This window comes from Aspergillus niger (assembly GCF_000002855.4).
Source record: "Aspergillus niger supercontig An12".
NCBI lineage: Eukaryota > Fungi > Ascomycota > Eurotiomycetes > Eurotiales > Aspergillaceae > Aspergillus > Aspergillus niger.
In genome coordinates, this window is record NT_166527.1 from 1654958 (window position 1) to 1676727 (window position 21770).

General features: G+C 46.3%; 11 protein-coding genes and 1 non-coding gene across 12 annotated transcripts, besides 1 other annotated feature; 7 read left to right on the top strand and 5 right to left on the bottom strand.

Moving 5' to 3' along the window:
* Position 1: 1 nt before the first annotated feature.
* On the top strand, positions 2-1156 carry An12g06900 (uncharacterized protein; the record flags this gene model as incomplete). The annotated part of the gene is made up of 1 exon (XM_059751007.1): positions 2-1156. A coding segment is annotated over one exon (1155 nt), but the record flags the coding sequence as incomplete, so codon positions are not given.
* A 2336-nt stretch (positions 1157-3492) lies between these two features.
* An12g06910 (uncharacterized protein) lies at positions 3493-3917 on the top strand (the record flags this gene model as incomplete). Its single annotated transcript, XM_059751009.1, has 2 exons — positions 3493-3656; positions 3830-3917. The coding sequence occupies 2 exons, from the start codon at positions 3493-3495 to the stop codon at positions 3915-3917; spliced, it is 252 nt and encodes an 83-aa protein (XP_059604518.1).
* Positions 3918-5057: 1140 nt separating this feature from the next.
* On the top strand, positions 5058-6404 carry An12g06920 (uncharacterized protein; the record flags this gene model as incomplete). Its single annotated transcript, XM_059751010.1, has 3 exons — positions 5058-5501; positions 5554-6039; positions 6087-6404. The coding sequence occupies 3 exons, from the start codon at positions 5058-5060 to the stop codon at positions 6402-6404; spliced, it is 1248 nt and encodes a 415-aa protein (XP_059604519.1).
* A 969-nt stretch (positions 6405-7373) lies between these two features.
* Positions 7374-9415, bottom strand: amyA (extracellular alpha-amylase amyA/amyB-Aspergillus niger; the record flags this gene model as incomplete). The annotated part of the gene is made up of 9 exons (XM_001395712.3): positions 7374-7661; positions 7741-7981; positions 8047-8193; positions 8259-8421; positions 8480-8708; positions 8777-8885; positions 8955-9070; positions 9157-9195; positions 9251-9415. The coding sequence occupies 9 exons, from the start codon at positions 9413-9415 to the stop codon at positions 7374-7376; spliced, it is 1497 nt and encodes a 498-aa protein (XP_001395749.3).
* A 954-nt stretch (positions 9416-10369) lies between these two features.
* On the top strand, positions 10370-11992 carry An12g06940 (uncharacterized protein; the record flags this gene model as incomplete). Its single annotated transcript, XM_059751011.1, has 2 exons — positions 10370-10423; positions 10505-11992. The coding sequence occupies 2 exons, from the start codon at positions 10370-10372 to the stop codon at positions 11990-11992; spliced, it is 1542 nt and encodes a 513-aa protein (XP_059604520.1).
* Positions 11993-12285: 293 nt separating this feature from the next.
* On the top strand, positions 12286-13589 carry An12g06960 (uncharacterized protein; the record flags this gene model as incomplete). The annotated part of the gene is made up of 3 exons (XM_059751012.1): positions 12286-12694; positions 12754-13073; positions 13125-13589. The coding sequence occupies 3 exons, from the start codon at positions 12286-12288 to the stop codon at positions 13587-13589; spliced, it is 1194 nt and encodes a 397-aa protein (XP_059604521.1).
* Positions 12752-18884: a mobile genetic element (Remark: Ant1 is related to the Tc1/mariner group of DNA transposons;~Title: transposon Ant1 - Aspergillus niger).
* An12g06970 (uncharacterized protein) lies at positions 13980-14777 on the bottom strand (the record flags this gene model as incomplete). Its single annotated transcript, XM_001395715.1, has 2 exons — positions 13980-14537; positions 14619-14777. The coding sequence occupies 2 exons, from the start codon at positions 14775-14777 to the stop codon at positions 13980-13982; spliced, it is 717 nt and encodes a 238-aa protein (XP_001395752.1).
* Positions 15996-16549, top strand: An12g06980 (uncharacterized protein; the record flags this gene model as incomplete). Its single annotated transcript, XM_001395716.1, has 2 exons — positions 15996-16443; positions 16503-16549. The coding sequence occupies 2 exons, from the start codon at positions 15996-15998 to the stop codon at positions 16547-16549; spliced, it is 495 nt and encodes a 164-aa protein (XP_001395753.1).
* Positions 17603-17871, top strand: An12g06990 (uncharacterized protein; the record flags this gene model as incomplete). The annotated part of the gene is made up of 2 exons (XM_001395717.3): positions 17603-17642; positions 17690-17871. The coding sequence occupies 2 exons, from the start codon at positions 17603-17605 to the stop codon at positions 17869-17871; spliced, it is 222 nt and encodes a 73-aa protein (XP_001395754.3).
* An12g07000 (uncharacterized protein) lies at positions 18046-19026 on the bottom strand (the record flags this gene model as incomplete). Its single annotated transcript, XM_001395718.1, has 1 exon — positions 18046-19026. One exon carries the CDS (start codon positions 19024-19026, stop codon positions 18046-18048), a length of 981 nt encoding a protein of 326 aa, XP_001395755.1.
* A 710-nt stretch (positions 19027-19736) lies between these two features.
* 5S rRNA lies at positions 19737-19855 on the bottom strand. The gene has a single exon (XR_009468046.1). It is a non-coding gene; the product is annotated as a 5S ribosomal RNA (ribosomal RNA).
* A 551-nt stretch (positions 19856-20406) lies between these two features.
* Positions 20407-21672, bottom strand: An12g07020 (uncharacterized protein; the record flags this gene model as incomplete). The annotated part of the gene is made up of 1 exon (XM_001395719.3): positions 20407-21672. The coding sequence occupies one exon, from the start codon at positions 21670-21672 to the stop codon at positions 20407-20409; it is 1266 nt and encodes a 421-aa protein (XP_001395756.3).
* Between the last annotated feature and the right edge of the window lie 98 nt (positions 21673-21770).

Below are 21770 nucleotides of genomic sequence, written 5' to 3' on the forward strand. Positions count from 1 at the left end.
TGCCATCTCCGCCATCTTCCTGCCATCTTTCTGCCATCTTCCTGTCATCTCTGCCATCTTCCTGTCATCTTCCGGCCATCTCTGCCATCTTCCTGCCATCTTCCTGCCATCTTCCTGCCATCTTCCTGCCATCTTCCTGTCATCTTCCGGCCATACTCAACTTCCCTTTTTGCCTACGATGGCACGGGAGTCAAAGAAGCGCTGCCCTCGCAAACCGCTTACCTGTGAAGATGCATGGAGAAAAATTGCAGATGTCGGACTTACTATTATCAAGACTAAGTCCCTACGGAATGGAAAAGACGAGCGTGTTGTCGCCCTTACCATAAAGTCATTACATGAAAAACCAACGTCCAAGAATGAGCGAAGGTTCCACGATTTTCTAGTTGCTGTGCGCAGTCGATGTAGCCAGCATGATGCCACCGCCATATTTATAGTCAGTGTCGCAATCGGCAAGGATAAAATGATTGGTATGAATAATTCTCACCGCGATGCGCTGCTTGATCGACTAGAACATGAACAGAGCGGACCAATTCTGAGTTCCCCTACCTTGAGAGAAATCGCCAAGGCTTGCGGTATACCGACAGTTAGAAATAATGGACAGCAGCCACTTTTACTCATACGTAGCAGACCAGATTCTCATGGTACGACATACGAACACGCTGTCTTAGAAGGGATCACTGCGGTTTTCAGCGAAGATCTGTGCAACATTATCTCTAAGGTACCAACTCCAGTTGAAGGGGAAACCAGTTGGAGGGCGGCCGTGACCACAGCCTTTCCACTTTACGGTGATGTCAATTGTCTGATGAGTCTGGATATATGTTCGTCGGGAATTGACTATCTTGCTCTGGAATTATTCAACGCCAAAATCAATACAACCAGTTCTCTTCGGTATATTGTCATCGATGACGGACCTACGCTAATTGTGCCGGTTTCTGAGTCAACTATTAAAGGTGTTAAGGAGGAGGCTATTGCTAAGGTCTTTGGTGTTGAGATACATAAGGCGATTAGAGATAGTCGCGTGCGCAGAATGGAACTTGAGCAGGGAAAGGAGCTTACAGAGTGTGTCTCAATGATTATGATGGAACGAGGGGCAATTGTGAATTTATCTCTAGATCTAGACTGCGGTATTGAACTCAGCCGCAAGTTATATACCTAGTGCTTTATAACTCTTCCTTGATTTTGCCCAGAGTAATGTATAGCTTCTCACCGCTTCTTATTACCATTTGGCCATCAGGTACATCTGGAAAAGGTGTAATGTGTTCTTTCCCATCATTGTCAATCTCATAAAGAGTGACATTGGACCCTTTCCAGAAAACCATTTGGTTCTTGCCAGCGACCATCGTAACACGGTTGTCAGGGACGTTGCTGAAGTCCACAGAGCTATCAAGAGGGAGTATCCTTGAAGCCTGATATGATGTTAGATATAATGTAAGCTTCGTGGAGGTAGCCTACCATAAAGAATCTCTGATGTAGAGTATCGAACGGGAAGACACAGGTTGTCTCTAATCTTAAGCACGTTCTGTACCTTCCTATATTTAGCAACGAAATAGTGCTTGCAATAACCTGACTCACAGCACTATGAATTTATACAACCAAGAGCTTCATCATATAGTGTGGATATAAATGTGTCGAGTCATCGTTATCTTGTGGTGGGTGTTGAGTCTAAACCACTTATAAAGAGGAAAACATGTGTCATAATATGTCACGTGATATATTGCACAACTGAAGATGCCCCTTGCCCCACTTCGGGTATCAATGATGAGGAGTGCAACATACGTATCGCATGGGCATTAATGTAACATGTCGGAAGATTAGAAGACTGATATTATGGCGGAAGGTTGCGGGCTGGTTGCAGTTGTTACTTTGTTTCTAAGGCAAACATGTACTAGTAGAGTTGTTCCGCATTGCATCACACAGATGAGTTTATAACTTGGGAGGCGCTACCGCGACACCAGCCTCCGCTCATGCCACATGCTTCTGCCTACCTTGGTAGGTAAGGTTCACTCCCTATAAGATAAGGCCCACTTCTTATAGCCAGTGTAATATTACTGCTTTCCTAATATAGAGTTATTCTTGCTTGAGACACCAGTTGTACTGCCTGAGATAATAAACTACTGCCTCAAAACGGGTAGGCGGTATTATTGTGCTGGCTCAGAAAAGCAAGCCTTACCTTATAGGGAGCGAGCCTTACCTATTAAGGTAGGCGGAAGGATGTGGCGTAAGCGGAGGCTGGTGTGGAGGCAGCCTGGCCGGTGTCGCGGTAGCGTCCCCCTACAATTTGAGTAAGTGGTACGGGATAATGTACACTTCCTCTCCTTGAAGGGTGGTGCTATGATACTAAGTAGGGACGGGAGTGGGAGTAGACTAATTTTGCTGCCAAAGAAGGCATGCGATGAACCACCTACTTGGCCGTGAGCCAACTATGTATTTAGCATGAACACTAGTTAATGGTAACGTACGGCTCATCCAATGAGATAACTTGATTATAGGATAACCACTTGATTAATAACTGCAATCTCTCTTGAACCTTCTGCACCTGCCTTATCCTCTTCGTAATCTGCAAACGTATCCAGTATTTCTGCGACGTGCCGATTTATGGTAAGCCTTTGCTCAGAATATTATCCGTTTTCTGCCTGGTTAATACTGCAATCTCTCTTGTACTTTCTGCGCTGTTGCCTAATCCTGCCCTGTCCTCTTCGTAATCGGCAAACGTATTCAGTATTTTTGCGACGTAACGATTTATAGTAGGCCTTTGCTCAAAGTATTATCTGTAGTCGCTTAGAAAAAACATACTGCAATTACTTCTCTCGCTTTATCCGCAGAATTGAGATTGAGGGAGAAAACCTGACCGTTGAACTTCCCAAAGTCTTCACATTGCTTCCACCCGACGACTACCTTCCATTTCCCATCCTTTCCACTCATATATTGTTCATCTTTGGCGTCCTAGAGTGAATAAACCAATCAAAGACAAAATTTTATTGTCATTATGGCGGATAATAATGAGATATGGATTAGCTGCCAAGCTGGAAGTGGTGAGTGCTCCACTACGAAGAACTGGATGTTCCTTTCCTGACTCGAGAAAGTCGCTCCAGTGTCCCTCTTCGCCCACTCTCACGTGCTGTCCGCCCTTCCGACATTCATGAATCTGCCCCGCACACGACTGGCGGGGTCAACGATACAGCAACCAGCGAGCAATATGAGTTCATCAGTCGTCAGCTTCCTTTTTCGCGATGGCTCAGTTGATTCTGTTTCTGTCCGCGACAAGGGACAAGTTATCGATACGCGAAGAAAGTTCATGGTGGACGGCTGGATTGTGATGCAAAATCAAACTTTCCTCGATGCCACAATAGAGCAGAGGCAAATCGAGCATAATGATGTCTGTATAGAATACCAAGAGTTTATAGAGCTTCTGGGCTAATTGTTCAGGCCGTTAAGCAGTTTCTCCGGGTGGACGAAGGCACATATCTTCCGGGCCGTTTTCGAAAGCGCGAAATGAATAAAAGCAACAGCCTCTTCGTGCCATCCAGCGGTTTGCCCGATCTTAAACTCATCAACGTGTTTCACCTCGGTGGTCAAAGCAATTCTACTTGGATATTCGAATATTTCACTCCAAACGAACACTTACGGAAAAGCGTTTTGCTAAGCGGAACCGATATGTAAGTCATTCTGACATTCTACTCACGAAGTCTCTAACGATGGCGGAAAACAGCATCTGTGTTGCGGGATGGATGAAGGACTGGAGAATACCTTACATTCAAGGACAGGCCGGAATTTTGGCCGAGATAGTATATTTGCAACAACGACCGTTTGATTGACTAGGGATGTATAGTACTTCCGCTCAAGAAACATGGAGACATCAGACGGATCCGTTACAAGCCGGTGAATACGGTAGTAACCAGGAGTCTATATCCCCATAATACCCTAAATCGTATTGCAAATGTCCGTCACCGCTGATAGAATATTGCTCATCAAAACGTCTCCCTTCTACCGCTTCCCCCGGCTCTAAAGTTGTCCGTTTTGTGTCAGCTGCTTCCCCCACAAATTCATAAACTTTTGGCTCTTCCTCATCGCCTGCCAGGGTTCTCAGGAAAGACTTCTGCGCTGGAACGATAAATTAGCATCTATTCGCCAGTCTTGTCAATGCACGGTCACTCCCACCTTCTCTTGAGTTCAGTTGTTCAAATCCTGGCCAGATAAAGTCTGCTCTGGACAGATACGCTGCCTTGTGAATCGATCTCTCATGGTAGACAAGTTGCCTTGGGGAGTCGAATTCATTGTCGCAAGAATTGCAAGATCTGGCTTCAATGATCCGCCGCAGATACTGATGGGCTAGCGAGATATGAGAGTTCAGGGAAGATATTCTTGAGTATGATCGGCCGCAGACGACGCAAGTAGGTTTTGTGCTAGCTGATGTTGAAACTCCTGGTGTGTAATGAATTCCAACTATGTGTTCAATCTGGCTGAGAAGAACTGTAAGCTGGAGAAAGGCGTCCGGTTTCAGATCCTTGCATTGCTCCGTAAATTTGGCCTGAATACGGTCTAGGCGACAAGGCAATGCTTCTGCAAGTAGAAGAGGAAGTCGAGTTTGTTTGACCATTTTCAAGGAAAAGTGAACAGCTTGACGAGGGCAGAAAAAGGAGTAGGTTTCCTTGACGCAGGTCGGAGGAGAGGACACCTCGACGGCCCCTATTTCAATCGGGTGCTGGATGTGCCGTAAAGCAGGAAGGACAGTGCACTATGGGTAGCCTCTCGCCTGATAGGATAGAGGGTGTGACCTGTTTGAACACCCAACCATATCCACCAGTAAGATGCAGCCACTGCCGAGGTCGGTGTCCTCCCAGTCCAGATCAAGGCCTGGATCTTCAAATCTGCTGTCTCCCTGTATTTTTCTGCAATCTCCGCCTTTTTACTGTGTTGTCCCCTATAGAACTTTCTGCAATCCCTTTGCTACTTATTGCGGCGCCGGCATCAAGTATTCCATATAAACGTACCACAATTCCTGCTAGAATGCTCGTCTACTACCTCAGTTCGAATCTTCTGCTAGATTTCTTTTCACCATGATCTTTCTATTACCTTGCGAGCGATCTTCGTTGAGCGTTGCCACAACTGCCTATGATGTAGAACTCGAACCTGTTTTGCTTACGGGCGAAAAACCATCTAGCCAGCCGCCACAATTTCATTCGCAGTTGATTGGATTCCGCTTTGAGTCATCCGGTACAAACGTACCCAAGATACCAGAAGCACTGGACTCCATTCGTTGGAAGTGGCAACCGCGTTCGTCATGGGATTCCGATGCCAACACAATTGCGCAGCAACTGATTGACGAGAGTGAAAGGTACTTTCCTCTTGTTCAATTCGAGGACTGGGTGCAAGAAGCAAGGGATCGCTCATCACCTATTGTCAAGGCGCTTGAGTCTAAGTATGATGGGCTAAGCGTGATTCTGTATTACTACCTCAGAAGGCACTTGAACGAGTTTGAGAAGTATCTAGGCTTGACAAATGTATCACCCTTCCGCTTCCTATCCATCCACTGCATATCCTGACGCCTCAAAGACTTTAGAGAAATTTACCGCAGACCCCTTTCTGTCCGGAGCGGTGTATCATGCGTGTGAATGCGTTTGTAATCGGCGATACACGGAATACAACATTGATGCTCGATTTATCACGGATCCGATAAAAGCAGTCCTCTCAAAAGACAACCCGATCGCCCTTATCCATTGCCAACTTGAAGCTCTGGCCGTACGCTTCCGAAATTTCTACAGAAGTCCAGAAGTTGTCTGTTCGCAAGACTTCAATACTCAAACTGCATTTCTTGACAAACTCTACCACACGGAGCTGGAGGAACTGGAGGCACTGGCAGCAGAGCTTACGGCAGCAGCTCTTTCCCTCTTTCAGGAGCTCACCGTCGAAATGGTGAAGAAGGGTAGCGGCGACCCTTTGACAGCTCTGAATAGGTGGTGGAACAGTATTTGCCGAGCAGCAGAGGAATGCTCAGCTACTGAACCGGCTTTGTATCTAAAGTTGGATCAATTGGCGCTGGTAATTATCTCCTTCCCTTGCCTTGGTTCATACTAAACCGACCGCAGAAATTTTATCGCCTGCGCGATTTTTACTCGTTCACTGGGCTCCTTCAGGGCATACGTTTAAGCGGAAGGCGCCCAGAAGTGCTGCGAACACTTGGCCATTTGATAGATTCAGGGGAAAACTATCGGCTGTATAGGCAGAATATCGATTCAGACGCTGCACTTCACTTTCTTCTGCCCTTCGTGAAGCTTCAGTCCCAAGAGTCTACGGCTACGTTACAAATCGTGTCCGCTGCTCAGAAATATGCTCTGCGAAATACGTCGAACAAAGCTTCACAACGTCTTCTCTCATTCTTGATTCCTCTATGTTTCTGTGTCTAGCTTAACCCCTTTCCATCACCCCTGGCGATGTTTTACTGAATCTTTCGACACTCTCCGCTGAAGCGAGAGCCCTGGTGTGTACACAGTTTGAAACAAGTAGTACTGCTTTATGTAACGTATCTTGTCCAGTCTTCCGTTCATCGTATATCTTCCCCCCTCCCTCCTCCGAAATCCACTGTTGGGATGGCAAAGCAATAATTTCAGTTGGATTTGGTTGATACAAGCTAGCGGTCGTTATCTCGCCGCAAGTCTGCCAATAACGCTCAAATGTGGTAGACGTTGCAGTGTCGGGTGTCCTGCCGTGACCCACCCCGAGCATTCTAACCATATCATAGCCGAGGCCCCAGCACTGCTGGAGCTTGACGACACCAAACGCGCCGAACTACCGGCCTAATTCTTGGAAGCCTTTCTGAATAGCGTGATTACACTAGCTAAGAAAATTCGGGGAGCAACCGTCGGCACAGAAGATCCGGGGCAAACTAAACAGCTTGCGGCCGATCGCAGAGGACATCACCCGCATCACAAACGCAGTCAACAATATTACTCTCATCTGATCTCAGAGTGAAGCGACGGATGCTTGTCTTTTGGATGGTACCTGGGAAGGGACGAAAATTCTTCGAATGATGACAAAGTTAAGGAGCTACCACAAGGCACAGGGTCACGTGCCAACAGTAGTTGCCGAACTCAAGATGTGGGCTACAGTTGGAGTCGTTACTGCTGTCATCCCCTTATACTCTTCGATTGTTTTTCGAACCCTAATGCCAAGCACGCTAGTCTATTATAGGAAAGGATCCGGATTAATGTGTTTTCATAACGCGGTACTGTATGGTACTTCTGTATTATATCACCGAAGCTCATGTATCTTACATGTATATATTATACAGACACAACCTTGGTTATGTACATCAAACTCAAACTCACTGTCCAATGCCAGATTGAATAGCAGTACCATCATATACTCTCCACCCTTCACGAGCTACTACAGATCTTGCTACCTGCCAACTTCTCAGTCGGATACAATACCCTAGGTAGCCCACCTGCCATAGGAACAGGCACATTTCCATCCGAACCAACCGTCACGGTCGTGCAGCCAATGACCTCCGTCAATTGCTGGCCGGCTGTGTAACCCGCACCACTCAAGGAGAGGGTATACGAATCACCCGAAGCACCCTTGTTGGACAAGATAGTCACGATCTGCGACCCATCTGTGCCCTTGCGCATGGCGATCGTTGTGTCGTCTTTGTAGATGGGCCAGTTCTGTATTGCCAGTGATTAGTCTCTTGTGTCAGATACTCTGAAGATAGGCCATTAGGGTATGCTTAGAGGTTGTGCTTACCTTGTAGGTCACGAATCCTGTATCTTTGCTAATGGCATAGTTCCGGATTGCGTTCGCGGAGGCAATTAACTTGTACAGCTCGCTGTCGGTCGGGTAGCCCGAGAGCCAGGTTGCTTCGCGGTTCGCGGGGTCGTTTCCGCCGGCGTAGTGCTGTTCTTGGCCGGCGTAGATGATGGGGATTCCGTCGTTGAGGATGATGAATGCTGCGACGTTCTTGGCGAGGGCTATGTCGTTGGTGTAACTTTGCTCTTGTTAGGTGGGGTTCTGTGTGGAAATTGGGAACGGAAAATAAAAGGGAAGACTTACGAAGCGAACCGTGGGTTGTCGTGGTTCTCGACGAATGTGCCCAGGAGTGTTGAGTCTGGACAGTCGGATTTGACGGTGTTGATCATGTTGTAGAGGTCGTCCATGCTGCCGGAGGTTGACTTGAAGGCGTTGAGGAGTGGATAGTAACTGGTTTTAGCCGTTTCGTTAGGAGATGAGACTTGCAAGAAGGCTCATGGTTGGAGGAACCATACATGGGATAGTTCAGTACGCCGTCCATGACGTTCTGGTAGGGACAAGTGTAGGCCGGATCACCGTCGAGCACCTCGCCGATACAGTACACGCCTGCGGCTTTGTTGTACCCGGGCCAGAAGTCCTTCTGGACGTGTTTTACTGTGTCGATACGGAGGCCGTCAACTGATTTCGTAAGTATCATCGATCAGCCAAGTTGTAGAATGAGGGAGAAATATCTTACTGGAGTAGTTCGATACCAATGATCCCACCCAGTCGTACCATTCATTCTTGACCACATCCTTGGTGGTATCGAGATCAGGCAAGGAGACAGTGTTATCTCCTAGCCAGCAATCCTCAACCTGAGTCTGATCTTCATAGTTTTGAATGAAACAGAACGGGTGGAAGTAGTCTTGGGAACTGAACGGTTTAAACACACTGTAATCGACTGAGCTACCCGCTCCATCATAGCCCTGATATTACTCATTGTCAGTACTGAAATGAACCATATCCGCGAAGTCAGTTGCAAAGGACCACGAACCATATGGTTAGCAACCACATCGACCATAAGATACATCCCCCTCTCATGAAGGGCCGAAGAGAGCGCCTTCAAGTCATCTGCAGTGCCGTAGTTTTCGTTCAGAGAGTATCTAAAACCATCAAGTTAGTTCATATTGATGTAAAAGATGACAGGTAGATATTTAAAGAAATCGACTTACATATCCTGCTGCCAGTAGCCATGGTAGGCATCTCCATATGCGGTGGTCTGGGGCAGCTGGGCTGTAACGGGGGTGATCCAGATGGCTGTGAAGCCCATTCCCTGGATATAGTCCAACTATGTGATGGTTAGGACTAGAGTTCTTTTTATTTTATTTTTCTTCTGCTTTTCCTTCTTTTTTTTTTGATAAAGGGGCAATTTACCTTGTCGATGATGCCCTGCCATGTTCCACCACAGTATTTCTATATCAAGTCAGTTTACATTCCTCTTTCTGAAAGCTAGTAGGTAACAACACACCTGATCCGCAGTATTACAAGTCGCAGTCGTCGACCCATCCGTCCTTGCAAATCGATCCGTGAGAAGGAAATAAATGGATTGCGATCGCCAGTCCGCAGGCGTTGCAGCCAAAGCAGGTGCCGCGACCTGAAGGCCGTACAGAAATAGAGACCACCACGCGACCATCATAAATGCCTTCTGTGGGGTTTATTGTTCAGAGAAGGGAGAGCTTGATGTGATGTTGTCGGTTGCTATCCTCCAAGCATGGCATCCCTTGCTAGTATTTATATGTTGTGATACATCGCATCGACAAGGGACATACTTTAAGCTCTACGGCCAGGGGCGGGGAATCCAAGCGATTCGCAGAAGAGTTTAAATTGCATTCTGCAGGACAATACCGGGGACGACTGTGATTTGTGGTTGAGTGGAAATTAATCCCGATAAATTTCCGCCCCTAGTCACTCTGGAGGGTGTTGGTTGGATCGCTGCCCGTGATCAGCGTTGCAGAAAAGGCCGACGGGCCGACCTTTTTCTTGGGCTGTTTCGCTTTGCTGCTTCTAATTGGATGGTGCGTCCGATGCCTAGAGGTGGTCCTTCGCTCGTGATGTGGACGCTGGGGTTTCTCCGTGAAGGACTTGGGCTTGGATGCTGTTGACTCCGGGGTTTTAGTACTTTGGTCTTGCATCCCTTGACGATTTTTACGTAAATATCAGCCCTAACGTAATCGGTAAGCGAGTTGCCCGCGCAAGCGAGTTGCCCACCACCCGCCATATAAAAATTTAAAATGATCAAAACACCATGAATTCTGACTTCTATATAAAAATGAGTAGTTCTATCGATTCGGGTAGTGCGTAATTTTATGCCCCTGTACACCACAGCCAGAACATTTAGATGGAGCGCGCCTAGAAGCCGATTTACAGTTGGAGTCATTACTGCTGTCACCCCCCCCAATACTCTTTGATCGTATTTCGAACCCTAATGCCAAGTGCGCTAGTCTACATATGGAAGGTAACCGTAACATTAATATTCCGGAAATTTTGATCGTACTGTATTGAACAGTAAGGTTATAGAAATAGTGTATTGAGTTTGTATCAGTAATCTACGGTAGCTGGAAGCTTCTACACTGCAAACGCGTCAAACATGACAAAGCATGTGCCTTGCATCTCCCGCAAACTGTTAACATTCCTTTTGTTTGTACTGAGCCACGGTTCGATCCTTTTTGACCTTACCAGGTTAACCAAGACGGGTAGGGCTACAATACTGTACCTGTCTTAGTTCATTGTCCATGAACCTGATCATTTTACTGGTTTTGTTAGCTGCACCTCTTCCCTCACGGACACTCTTGCTGGGACACCCATATGGTGTAGGCTAACATATGATGATCCCAACACTAGGCTTCTCAGTGGCATCTACTGCCTTGAGGGGATGACGTTTAGTCCTTACTACGATGACGATGCCTCTCAGCTTCAGCCACCTGATCCGTGGATACAAACTCCATCGTATGCCCCCACCCCTGGTGACTTCGGTAGAGATCGTACGCCATCCGTATTTTGCCCATCACCTGAACATGTACTTGATGAACCTTATACTCCCTTGCATCAATCCCAGCCCAATCATCTGGGTTTCTTCCAGGAGCCCGAAGAAAGGACTACGAGGCAACATAGAGGAAAGCCTTGTATTCATTATACTATTGAGTGGAAGGTAACTCTGAACAACCGAACTGTGTCAAAGGACACTGAACAGGACTTGGCTGTAGCACCCAGTTCACACTGGGCGAAGATAACACAGGATGCTGAAAATGTTATGCGTCGAAAAATACGTCACAACCAACGTGTGAGATCAGATGATACTACAGTCAGAGTATCTGTAAACGAACGTGGACAATCTGATCTGAACAAACGTTTTGACGGCACTAATATTGATTGGAAACCTATAGAGAAACAGCTCTTAATGTGGGGAAATCTGTTTCATATTGGCAAGAAGCTCAAACTTTTTATATCCATAAACTATATAGAGGACAGTGGCCCTCCTCTTTCACGGAATACAGATAAGAGAGGAAAGTCATCAGTAACTAGGAGAATGCTTACAGAACGAGACGCCCAGATCGATGCTGAACAGGCTTCTGGACAACGTCCATATTGGCGGGAAGTGTATCAAACGATGCGTTGTCCTGGGCCACCCTGCCGCCATGAAGGGCAGTATTGCTGGCTGGACCCTGTTGGAAAGAAGCATTACAAACTTAGAACGCACCATCTGAGGAGACTTGTCAAATACGTTGAGGGTGGAGGCATCTTGGATACGCATGATGATATTCCTGACGATGTCCGTGAACAACTCTATGCAGAGGAGGCACTGCGGCTTGAAAAACAAAAGAACCCGAAGCATTCCGCAAGTGGATCAATTTGTCCACCAATCAATATCAATGTCCTCCCCGCGCAGTCATCGCAAAGCCTAACAGACAGATCTGTTACGGCTGAGCAGTCAAGCTCAAGTCCCAACTGTATTGACTCTGTTGATATTCCTGGGTTCTTAGATGATGCAGTGGAGGAATATGCCAATTGGCACTTGTCGCGTGTTGGCCGTGAGATTTATAGAGACCATATTAAAAAAGCACGTGATGTGGCGTTGGAAAATGGATTAGACCTTCAACAGGTTTCGAAGGAAGACCCAGACTTCTTCGTCAAGCAAGGGGTGATAATTGGTGTCGCACGCCGGTTCGTTAGCGACATTAGAGATTGGGCCAACCAATACAGACATGACTGAGACCAAAGCGCGTTGAATCGATCGTATTGTTCCATAGCTTAACCCGTCACTAGCCCAATTAACTACTGGAATATATATATATATTGTTACAGTCATCCAAGATTTATTATATAAACCGATAACGATACAGTCTTAAGTGGGACTAGCGGGTACATGAGCAACTAACTTTTTAACAGTTCTCGACTTGACAAGAACCCGACGATCTCCCAACCACGTGACCTGAGGCGCGTTGTAGAAACATCCTTGGTTGGCTTCCTCTGCACACCTCACACAATGGATTGGGCTTATCGATGATGCCTTCACATCCTTTGCATCGACACCAGTCATCTTTAGAAAAAGTCCTGAACTTCTCAAAACCTTTCTCATTACCACCCCACCAAAGTCAATCGGCAGCCAACCTTCTTCAGGTCTTAATTCAGTGTTATGGCCCCGAAAGGAGTGCACGAAAAGGTTACAAGCCAGCGGCACTTATTAAGGCCACATATGAGCATGTGGTAGCTAAGGATACATTTTTAACGTTCTTTTTCTCGTCGATATACGAAAATCTATGTTCACAGCCTGCTGATTTGATTGATTCTGATATTACGATTGTCTTGACGTTCTTCGATAACTTTACGTCTTGGAGTCCAGACGAGAAGAACAAAGCAAAGAGCGCGATCGAAGAATTCGCTGATTACATCATTGAGAATTTCCTCCTTCCGCGTATGTTGGCTATTGACCATTCTACTGTGAGAAGCACTATTTAACTTGGATGATCACAGTCCGAGCTTCATCTGTCAAGACTCCGCAACCGACGCCTGCATCATTATCCGCAATACAAACATCTACGCCCTCCGGCACACCATACCGTGTATCTATCTTGCGAAAAAGTTGCCTTGTGCGTGATCGCTATCGTTGCGTAATTTCTCGAAAATTTGATAAGAGCGAGGCTAGAAAACGTTTCGAGCAGTATGGGGAAGATTGCAAGGACGATGAAGGAATAGAATTGAAAAACGAATCAAGTGACCGCTTTCAGTTCCTGGAAGTGGCCCATATTCTACCACATTGTCTTACAACAGTTTCCTCTGGAGATGCAGACCTAGTATGTCTGATCTAAAACATGCTTCATCGCTCCGCTAACATAGTTCCATAGAGCGACTCGAAAAAGAATGTGCTTCGGATTTTAGATATGTTTGACCCTGGTGTCATCCATCTAATTGATGGTCCGAAGATTGACAGCCCCATTAACGCCCTTACTTTAACGCTCGACTATCATCGTATGTTCGGTGAATTTCAGATTTATTTCGAACCCACAGGCGTGCCATATCAGTACAAAATTGATTCAACAGAGCGAAGTCCATTTTTACGTGATCCACTCTTCCCAGTCACGCGGACTTTAACCCTTAGTCCCACTCGTGTAATTGATACGCCCTCACGGCGGCTCCTTGATGTTCATCGTGCTATCGCACTTATAATGAAACTTAGCGGTGCAGGTGAATACATAGAGAATATTCTTCGAGACATAGAGGAGGTTGATGTGAAAGCAGACGGTTCAACGAACTTGGGCCATATAATGAGTTTACGACTTGGTGGATGGCTTAACACATGTGTTTTTTGATTCCATTCGTTTACACTAGGTTGCAAAAATGGCGCAAATGTTTATACTCTTCCTATGTTTGAGAAGCCCTAATCGGGATTAGGCTAAGCTTTTTTACGACTATTCCTCCGGACATCTGTTACCAGCTTCTGTATTAAAACGTAACTATGCACTGGGGTGACTCAGCGCGGCTTCCGTCGCTTGTATCCTCTCATACAAGGACATTTCTTACCACGTGTGTATTTCGTCCCAAATCCACCAAAGTTCCTCCTGCCACTGATTATTCTTCAGTTGGCACCACTTAGCACACTTCGCTATACTCTACCACAATTTTTTGAATATATGACTGATGGCTATAGTTTCTGCCTTCGTAGATCTATGCCGTGTTGCTACTCGAGTTCCCTTCGCTAATTATCTTTGATTTTTCCATTTCGCCAATACCCTTTCCATTTCCTGCAATGATAGCCTTTCGCGCCAGCGCTCTTCTATTTTCGTTATCTCAACTTTGATTTCAATCTCAGCAGAAGAGATAGAATCGAGCATTCTTTCAAGATATTGAACCTCCGCCAGTTTAAGATCAATATTCCATTCCTTCGTCCGTTGTTTCCCAATCGAGTCAGTTATCTCACGCTCTCGTCGTTGTCTCCGCTGGTTGAATTCCACCGTGTTTCCTATCATTAAGGACGAGATGTAAGACCACCATGTCTCCTCTGTAGCTCTTTCCTTCAGGAGGCGTTCTTTTTCTCCTTTGACACTGTCTTTCTCAGCGCGGAGTCTAATAAGGTCTTTCTTTGTGTTGTACAGTAATGTTTTCGATCCCTCGCGTTTAAGAGCAAACTGCCGAAGTCGTTCTTCAAGCTCTGCTATCTTTTGACTCTTGATTTTCCCGGGAAGTATCGCTGAGCGATATAGCTTGTCGTATTCTTGGCGTTTATGAATATCAGACAGCTCCCCGTAAGCTTCGCTAAGCTGTTTCTAGCTGTATCAATAACAAGGCGCGCGAGCCCTAAGAGGCCAGAAGGGTAGGTAGTAGATAGCGATAAATCTTACTAGTTGAAAATCAGCTGTTGCATTAGGTTCGTTCTTCCGTCTATCTGGGTGTCTGGCTAAAGCCAGACGTTTGTATGCTAACTTGACAGTAGCCGGCTGTGCGTCGTGGGATATTCCGAGAATTTCATAATAGTCGTGCCCGACACTTGTGGGTGACATGTGAAAGCTAATTTGACGTGAATCCAGGTAAATAATGATCGAATGCTAACGAACAGGAGCAGTCTGATCCACAAAATAATGGAGCTTGATGGCTGAAGGTTCACTGACTGTGGGGCGGGGGGGAGGTGACGTTTAGGGAAGCGTCATATCTTCGGGCCGTTATTATTCCGTCAAAAGCCAAGGCTGGAAGTGCTCACCCACTCACTCTTTGCCCCACTCTCGCTGAGCTCATCACAGAGCCGTACGGCATAATTTTATACGCCCATACCAGTATAACGAGTATATTACGCGTATCATAGCTGATCCGAAACCTAACCTAAAAAGGCTTAGCACTAGAGCCCAGAAAAAAAGGAAAAGTATGGGTATTTGCGCCGTTTTTACAACCAGCTGTATGCAATTTTTTACTTTCCCGTTGCGCATATCTCTATCCATACTAGGCATCCCGTACAGCTGATTGCAAAACTGGTGCAATTGTTCATACTCTTCAGGTCTCTAAGATACACCTAAAGCCACAGTAGAGGCCACTGTATTGAATGGTAGTTAATTGTGTTTTGAATGACTCGGCGTATTTTACGTGGCCTGTAACTTGTATACAAGCGCATCCTTCTGCCGTGGAGAACATACCCCAGGAGCCCACCAAAGATCCTTTCCGGAAGATCTCGTTGATCATCCTCCACAGCACAAATGGCTCCTGATCTAGCTCCATCGAAACTAGAGTCCATACAAGATATGATTTACTAAGGTAAGCACGCCTAGCGACGCTTGGCTATATCCCTGCCAATTTATCCCTGCTGATTTAAATCATAGCCATGAAGGTTACACGATTTCACATGACGGCTCTTTAGCAAGCCAATTACCCTATGCCACATGGACATTATGGCGGGGTAGTGTCGGCCGTTTGTCAACATGGGGCTGCACAATGGGACCGTTCAGGCGCGTGTGCCCAACATAGCTCGTCAATAGGCCAAATTGGTGTGAGGCATCCAACAGGCACCGTGGTTGCTGTATCTTATGCCATCACATTTATTGTACAGCGAGGGAGGCGACGCTATATATATTCGAATTATTCCTGGTTCTTCTGTCCCTTTTGTTACACTAGTTTCAGGATCCTGAAGTCCTGATATTCTTAAAGCGCCGTATTTCGACCTTTCTCACCCTGCTGCATTTTGAAATCAGACCCCTGCTCCTCTCGGCTACTTATCAGTACGCGCAACTACGATGTTTTTCTACCGGGTAACTGACAAAGACTCCGTTGCTGCATTTGAACCGGGACAAGGTTTTATCGCAGGGAATACTTCTTCCCGAGTAACACTGGATCCCCTTATACAAGACGATGCTATAGAGCTCGTGGAATATATCCAGCGACATCTGAACTGGAAGAACAGATACCCGACACCGTTCATTTCCGCATATCTTGATTTCGACACGGCCAAAACCGAAGCACTGCGCCGGGTGAACGATGGCAAGAAGAGTGTCGTTCTCTGGAAAATCTGCTTGGATGAGGATGACGATCTTGAATGGGCAACAATATACGACCTAAAAAGAGAACTGGGGTTTTGGATTCAAGATAACGCATTCCACAATGCCAAGTACGAAGCCCTGTTTGTGCGTAAAATCCCACGAGACTACGTTGTCAGAGGCGAAAGGTACACGAATCGGCAAGGAAGTAAGTAACTGCTATCTACCCATAAAATTTCAACCATCGTGGCTAATTTGTTTAAACAGAGTGGACCGGCGGAAAGTGGTTCCATATCAACCATCCCTTTCACTGAAAGATGTGACAGTCTATGTACCGTGGTTATGGATTTATTATTCACCATCTTTGCCCTGAAGTGATTCAGACGGGTTTAGGACGGGATTAGAGTTCAAATCGAAAGCGATTATTGTGATGGCCGTAGAAAAGAAGCAAAAGAAAGAGAGGAAAATGGAAGTTGGTGATAAGCCATCCTCTACCCTAGGATTTATTTTTGTAGCATAGCTATGTCGGCCATTGCAAATGAGACTGTTCCTAATGTGGGCTGGGTCAACTGGTGTGGCTCTATCGATAAAGCCATCGAAGATTGCTGAATTATTTTAGGATGCTGCCGAGAAGCCTAATATGAGGGTCCTTGTCCCATTTGTTAGTCCACCCAAGGACATGTCCCGTACCAGGGCAGTAATCCTCACAAGCCGAAAAAATATCACCACCTGTGGATCACCTGTATAAGGCGTTACAAATATTCTTTACAGTAATATCTTTTTTCACCGTTTTATCCATTATTCGTAAAAATATAGCTCTTCTGTGGTCTTTCCAAATACAGTTTAGACTTAAGGGTTTCAGAAAGAAGAAGTGTGTAAACATTTGCGCCGTTTTTGCAATCAGTTGTAAATCAGAATAGAAAAACTTCGACATTAATGGTGGACTGGCTATTGTTCTTAAGACCTGTACTTCTTTCGATTACAATAGAGAAGTCTGGTCAACAAAACACCCAGGGCGTCATGGAAGAAGCCATCGTCCACATTACCCCGCACAAGCTATATATATTAGGACCGACCTGATAGTGGTCTGCAGAGCCCTTCCTACTTTCTCCAACCACCGACAACCCCGACGAACGTATCATCAATATTTGCTCAACACTACTGAGTGTAGGAAAATATGAGTTCAGTGACAGCATACCTTAGCAACGAGGATCGCGGGATCCTTTTGCATCAAATGCAGGTGTCGCAACTCCGCCAGCAAATTCTAGGTGGTCCTATCGAATCTCCGTTGTGTTTTAAAGCCAAGAACTGATCGAATTAAAGCGAATGCAAAAATTATATGGCCAGAAGAAAGGTGCTTCGAAATCATGACCGGAAGGAAAACAGTTGAAGAAAAAGAAGGATATGGTTTGTTATTATTCAACAGCATTTTATGACGATACTGATTGATTTAGCCACCGTTAAAAGAACGATTTGCTACGCATATCTGATTAGTCTGCGAAAAACAGAAAGCCGACCATTTAATCTAATTGCTAAATCAAAACCTGAGAAACGACCGGGGGAACCATTGTTTGACTTATTGGACCTTTTGGAGAGGAGGGCATTCACTATTATGGAATCAGAGAGTACAGAATGATAATAATTACTCTACTGTACTGTACATAGCTATCGGATCGAAGCGATTCGATGTTTGTTTAGTAGCAAACAGATATATCTACCCTAATAGTTAGTATCTTTTGGCTAGCTCTGAGGAGACTCAATGAATGTACACAAAAATGGCGAGATCGCCTCACAAACAATTGTCCCTGCATCATGACTCTTCAACAGTCAGACCGGCGTGCCGGAAGTGCCCTTTCGCACTTTGTTTTCTTGCCCCTACAACGTCAATGCACCATTCAAGGAAGGTGTCAAATCCTTGTTCTGGGCTATCTTCATACACGCTCCAGTGCCGCCGAATGAAGGCTTTCAACTCAGCAAAGAACTCTTCAATTGGATTTAGGTCCGGCGAATATGGCGGCAAATACACTAGTTTAACCCCCGCTTCTAAGCACATTTGGTCGATCCGCTCGGAGTAATGAAAAGATGCATTGTCCATAACTATGACAGACCTCGGTTCTGGCCATTTCCCACATTGAAGAAGCAGCTCCTCAATAAAATCCTCAAAGACTGAAGTATCGGTCGCACCTCGAAAGATACGGGACAGAATGATACCGTCTTGAGAATATGCAGGCAATATTTGATACCGCTGATCACGATGAAATTTAGACACTTGAATAGGAGTTGTACCTAGAGGAGACCAGCCCGTTCGTCGGAAGCCAGCTCGTTTATCGCATCCAGATTCGTCCACGTATACAAGCTGATAGGAATGAAAATCTGAGATTAAATGGAAATACATATCCCGCAGATCTGAATTCCGTTCCTTTGCTTTCTGCCGAGCTGCCTTTTTGGACCAACCTTTAGAAGACAGAGCCCGCCTGATACTAGATGTAGTTGCGTATATTTGGAACTCATCCCATAGAAAGATGGCCATTTCGTCAAGGTATAGATCAGGCTTTTCAAGAAGATGATCACAAAGAGCCTCCAGCATTATTGGTGAGATGCTTCGTGGGCGTCCACCTTTATTTGGAGGGGCTTTGCTACTGCCGAATAGCCGGAGATTTGACCGAATCCTAGGAATTGCGCGTGTGCTGCAGTTAGCAGCTTCAGCTATCTGGGCATTAGTAAGTGATGGATCGCACTTGATCATATCACAAATAATTTGATGTTGCGAAGGCGCCAGGTTGGGTGCCATCATATCCCTGTGGTAAGATTGATCGTCAGGAGATTATCTGCAGGAAACATCATGGTGGGGTAACCAAGGTTGTGTCTGTATAATATATACATGTAAGATACATGAGCTTCGGTGATATAATACAGAAGTACCATACAGTACCGCGTTATGAAAACACATTAATCCGGATCCTTTCCTATAATAGACTAGCGTGCTTGGCATTAGGGTTCGAAAAACAATCGAAGAGTATAAGGGGATGACAGCAGTAACGACTCCAACTGTAGTGTGTCAGGGACGCCGATAAGCCTGGTGAATATAAAGTTCTGGCACATGAAGTCATGTGATTTGGCCCATGAGTCACTCGTATAGAACCGATGGAGAGAGATATTCGGAGAGCTTCTTCAGCCAGCTTTGAATTTCAATACTAAAGTATATTTATTGGTTTTTCCCCAAAAGGTAAGATCATGAATAAAGAAACAGTAAGCGGTTTCTGGCTAATTTCATCCCGCAACTCATACATCCAAGGCGTAGTTAGTCCTTCCCGTTAACTTACGTGATATATTAGGAGAAACCGCCACGTCAGCTTCACAAATCAAAGCGGGGTATTTGGGTAAGGTTTATTGGGGTTCAGGCGGGAAGGCTGAGTGTTCAGGTGAAGGAGGGTGAACAGGGTGAAGGGAAAGCGGCACGGGAACTAAGCCCAACAAATCACAAAAAAAGGGTGAACACCGACATACAACAGAAGGGATTCGCTGGTGGTCACCCACCCAACTACTAACCTCCCGGCGTGTGGCTTGAGTACGGCTGAGCGGACGGGAAGCCCTATTTTCCACACCCTGTGGTCGTATGTGCTTATACATTCCTAGACCTGATTGATATAGTCAGTTGGACGCACTATTTACTGCTTGAATGCGTTAATGAATTCGGAGCCAGCGAAGTAGTTGAGTGGGTACGGAAAGACAAAAATAGTCACAGTCATCAACCTCACATCCCAACGTATCTAAATGACTTCTGCGGACGCCCTTCAATGAAGTGTTGAGAGCTTCGTATTACCAGTCATATGAACACGTAAGGTCTGCGCTACTACTAGTTAGTAGATGTAGACGAAGCAGAGCTACTAGTGACGGCGCTTGTAATCATCATCCGGGACCATGATCACCGGTGGAAAACCGAAATGGCACAACTTCAAATATACAACACCATGTGGGATTCATGAGACCAAGATCAGCAAATAGGCGTCTTGCTCTCTTTGCTGAGCGAAATTACCAACGGAAAAAAGGAGCAGAATGAGCCGCCATCAGATAAAGGTGAATTATGAGTACGCCACTGTACAAAATGCTAAACGCGCAACCAACGCCAATCCCAGAACACAAATCCTAACAATCCAATGCCCATGATACTCTATACGACTTTATCCCGCCCGTTCTGTTTCTGCTTTTTCTTCTCCTTCGCCTCCGCATCTGCCTGCTTCCACGAGCCCGCGTAGTGATGCGTAACCAGCGCATCTCCTTGATCCTGGGGATATCCATTCTGGGATGCCGCAAACGCCACACCAGGCATGATAAGGACATCACCGATGAGCTTGGGCTTCTTGATTCCATGGAAGTCGCGATCATCAACCGTCCGACCTAGGAGCTGCTTCAGGCTGTCCAAGATTGCCATTGTCATGATCTTGGGCCCCGTCACATTGACAACATCAATAGGCAGCATTTCTAACGTCAGGTCTTTTACCTGCACGTTATTCATCGCGGCGATCTCTTTCAGTTTGTCCACTACGGCGTCTACCACCACCTGAAGAACTCGTGATGAGCGGGGTGCCGCAAAGACCCAGTTGCAGAACTGCGATGCGATCTCCGTTCCTTCTCCGCGCCATTCAAAATCAAACTCCAGTCCCACGATCATCTCGATCTTTGCATTCTTGTATTCCGTGGGGACCCAGTCGGCCACGGGCTTATCGCAGGTGACGTCGAGATCACTCCAGACGCCCCCCTCCGCAAGCACGAGCAGGTATCGCAGAAGATCCGCCCGCAGGATCGGGATCGGGAGGGTTTCGAACACCTCGATAATGTCGGGTCGCGAGGCATAATGAGTACGGACAAACGTGGCAGCGGAGGTATCAGTCAGGAGCTCATATCGGAAAGAGGGGTTCTTCTCAAGCCAGCTGCTGATCCATTCGTCTTGGTCATCGCTCAGGTGGGGATCCTTGGCGGATTGCCAAAGCTTGTCAGTTATACCGAAGATAGCATCACCACCAGCAATGTCAGCAGTCGGTTTTGAGCTGGATGGTTTGCTGGTAGATACAGGAGTTTTGGGTTGCGATGGTTCTTCCTTTGGTGGCTCAACTGCTTGTGGTACCTGGGATAGCGGATCGGACTGTGACGTCGATTGCTGACGAGCGAGTCGGCCGGGCAGTGGGTCCCACGTCAGGAAGAGCAGGCAGCTGAACACGAGCAGCGGGATCGTCAAGATAACAAAGCGCCCATAGCGCGATGACTTTAAGGTAGAAGGGAGCATCGAAGGTGTGCAAGATGAAGAGCTTTCATGGGGGTATTGTAGGTGAAAGGAGATGAGAAATATTCTCGGCGCTCCAGGCCCAGCGGAGAGCGTCCACCTGTTTAAGAACAAGGTGGGATTACTATTATTGCCACGGTTCGAGGATCCCTCCATCATGGATTAGCGCAGGCGCTAACAGTCAGGGAAATTGAGTGATTGAGTTTGTGCTTCCACCAGGGTCGCCAACGGTTCGTCTTGATTGGAGGGCGAAA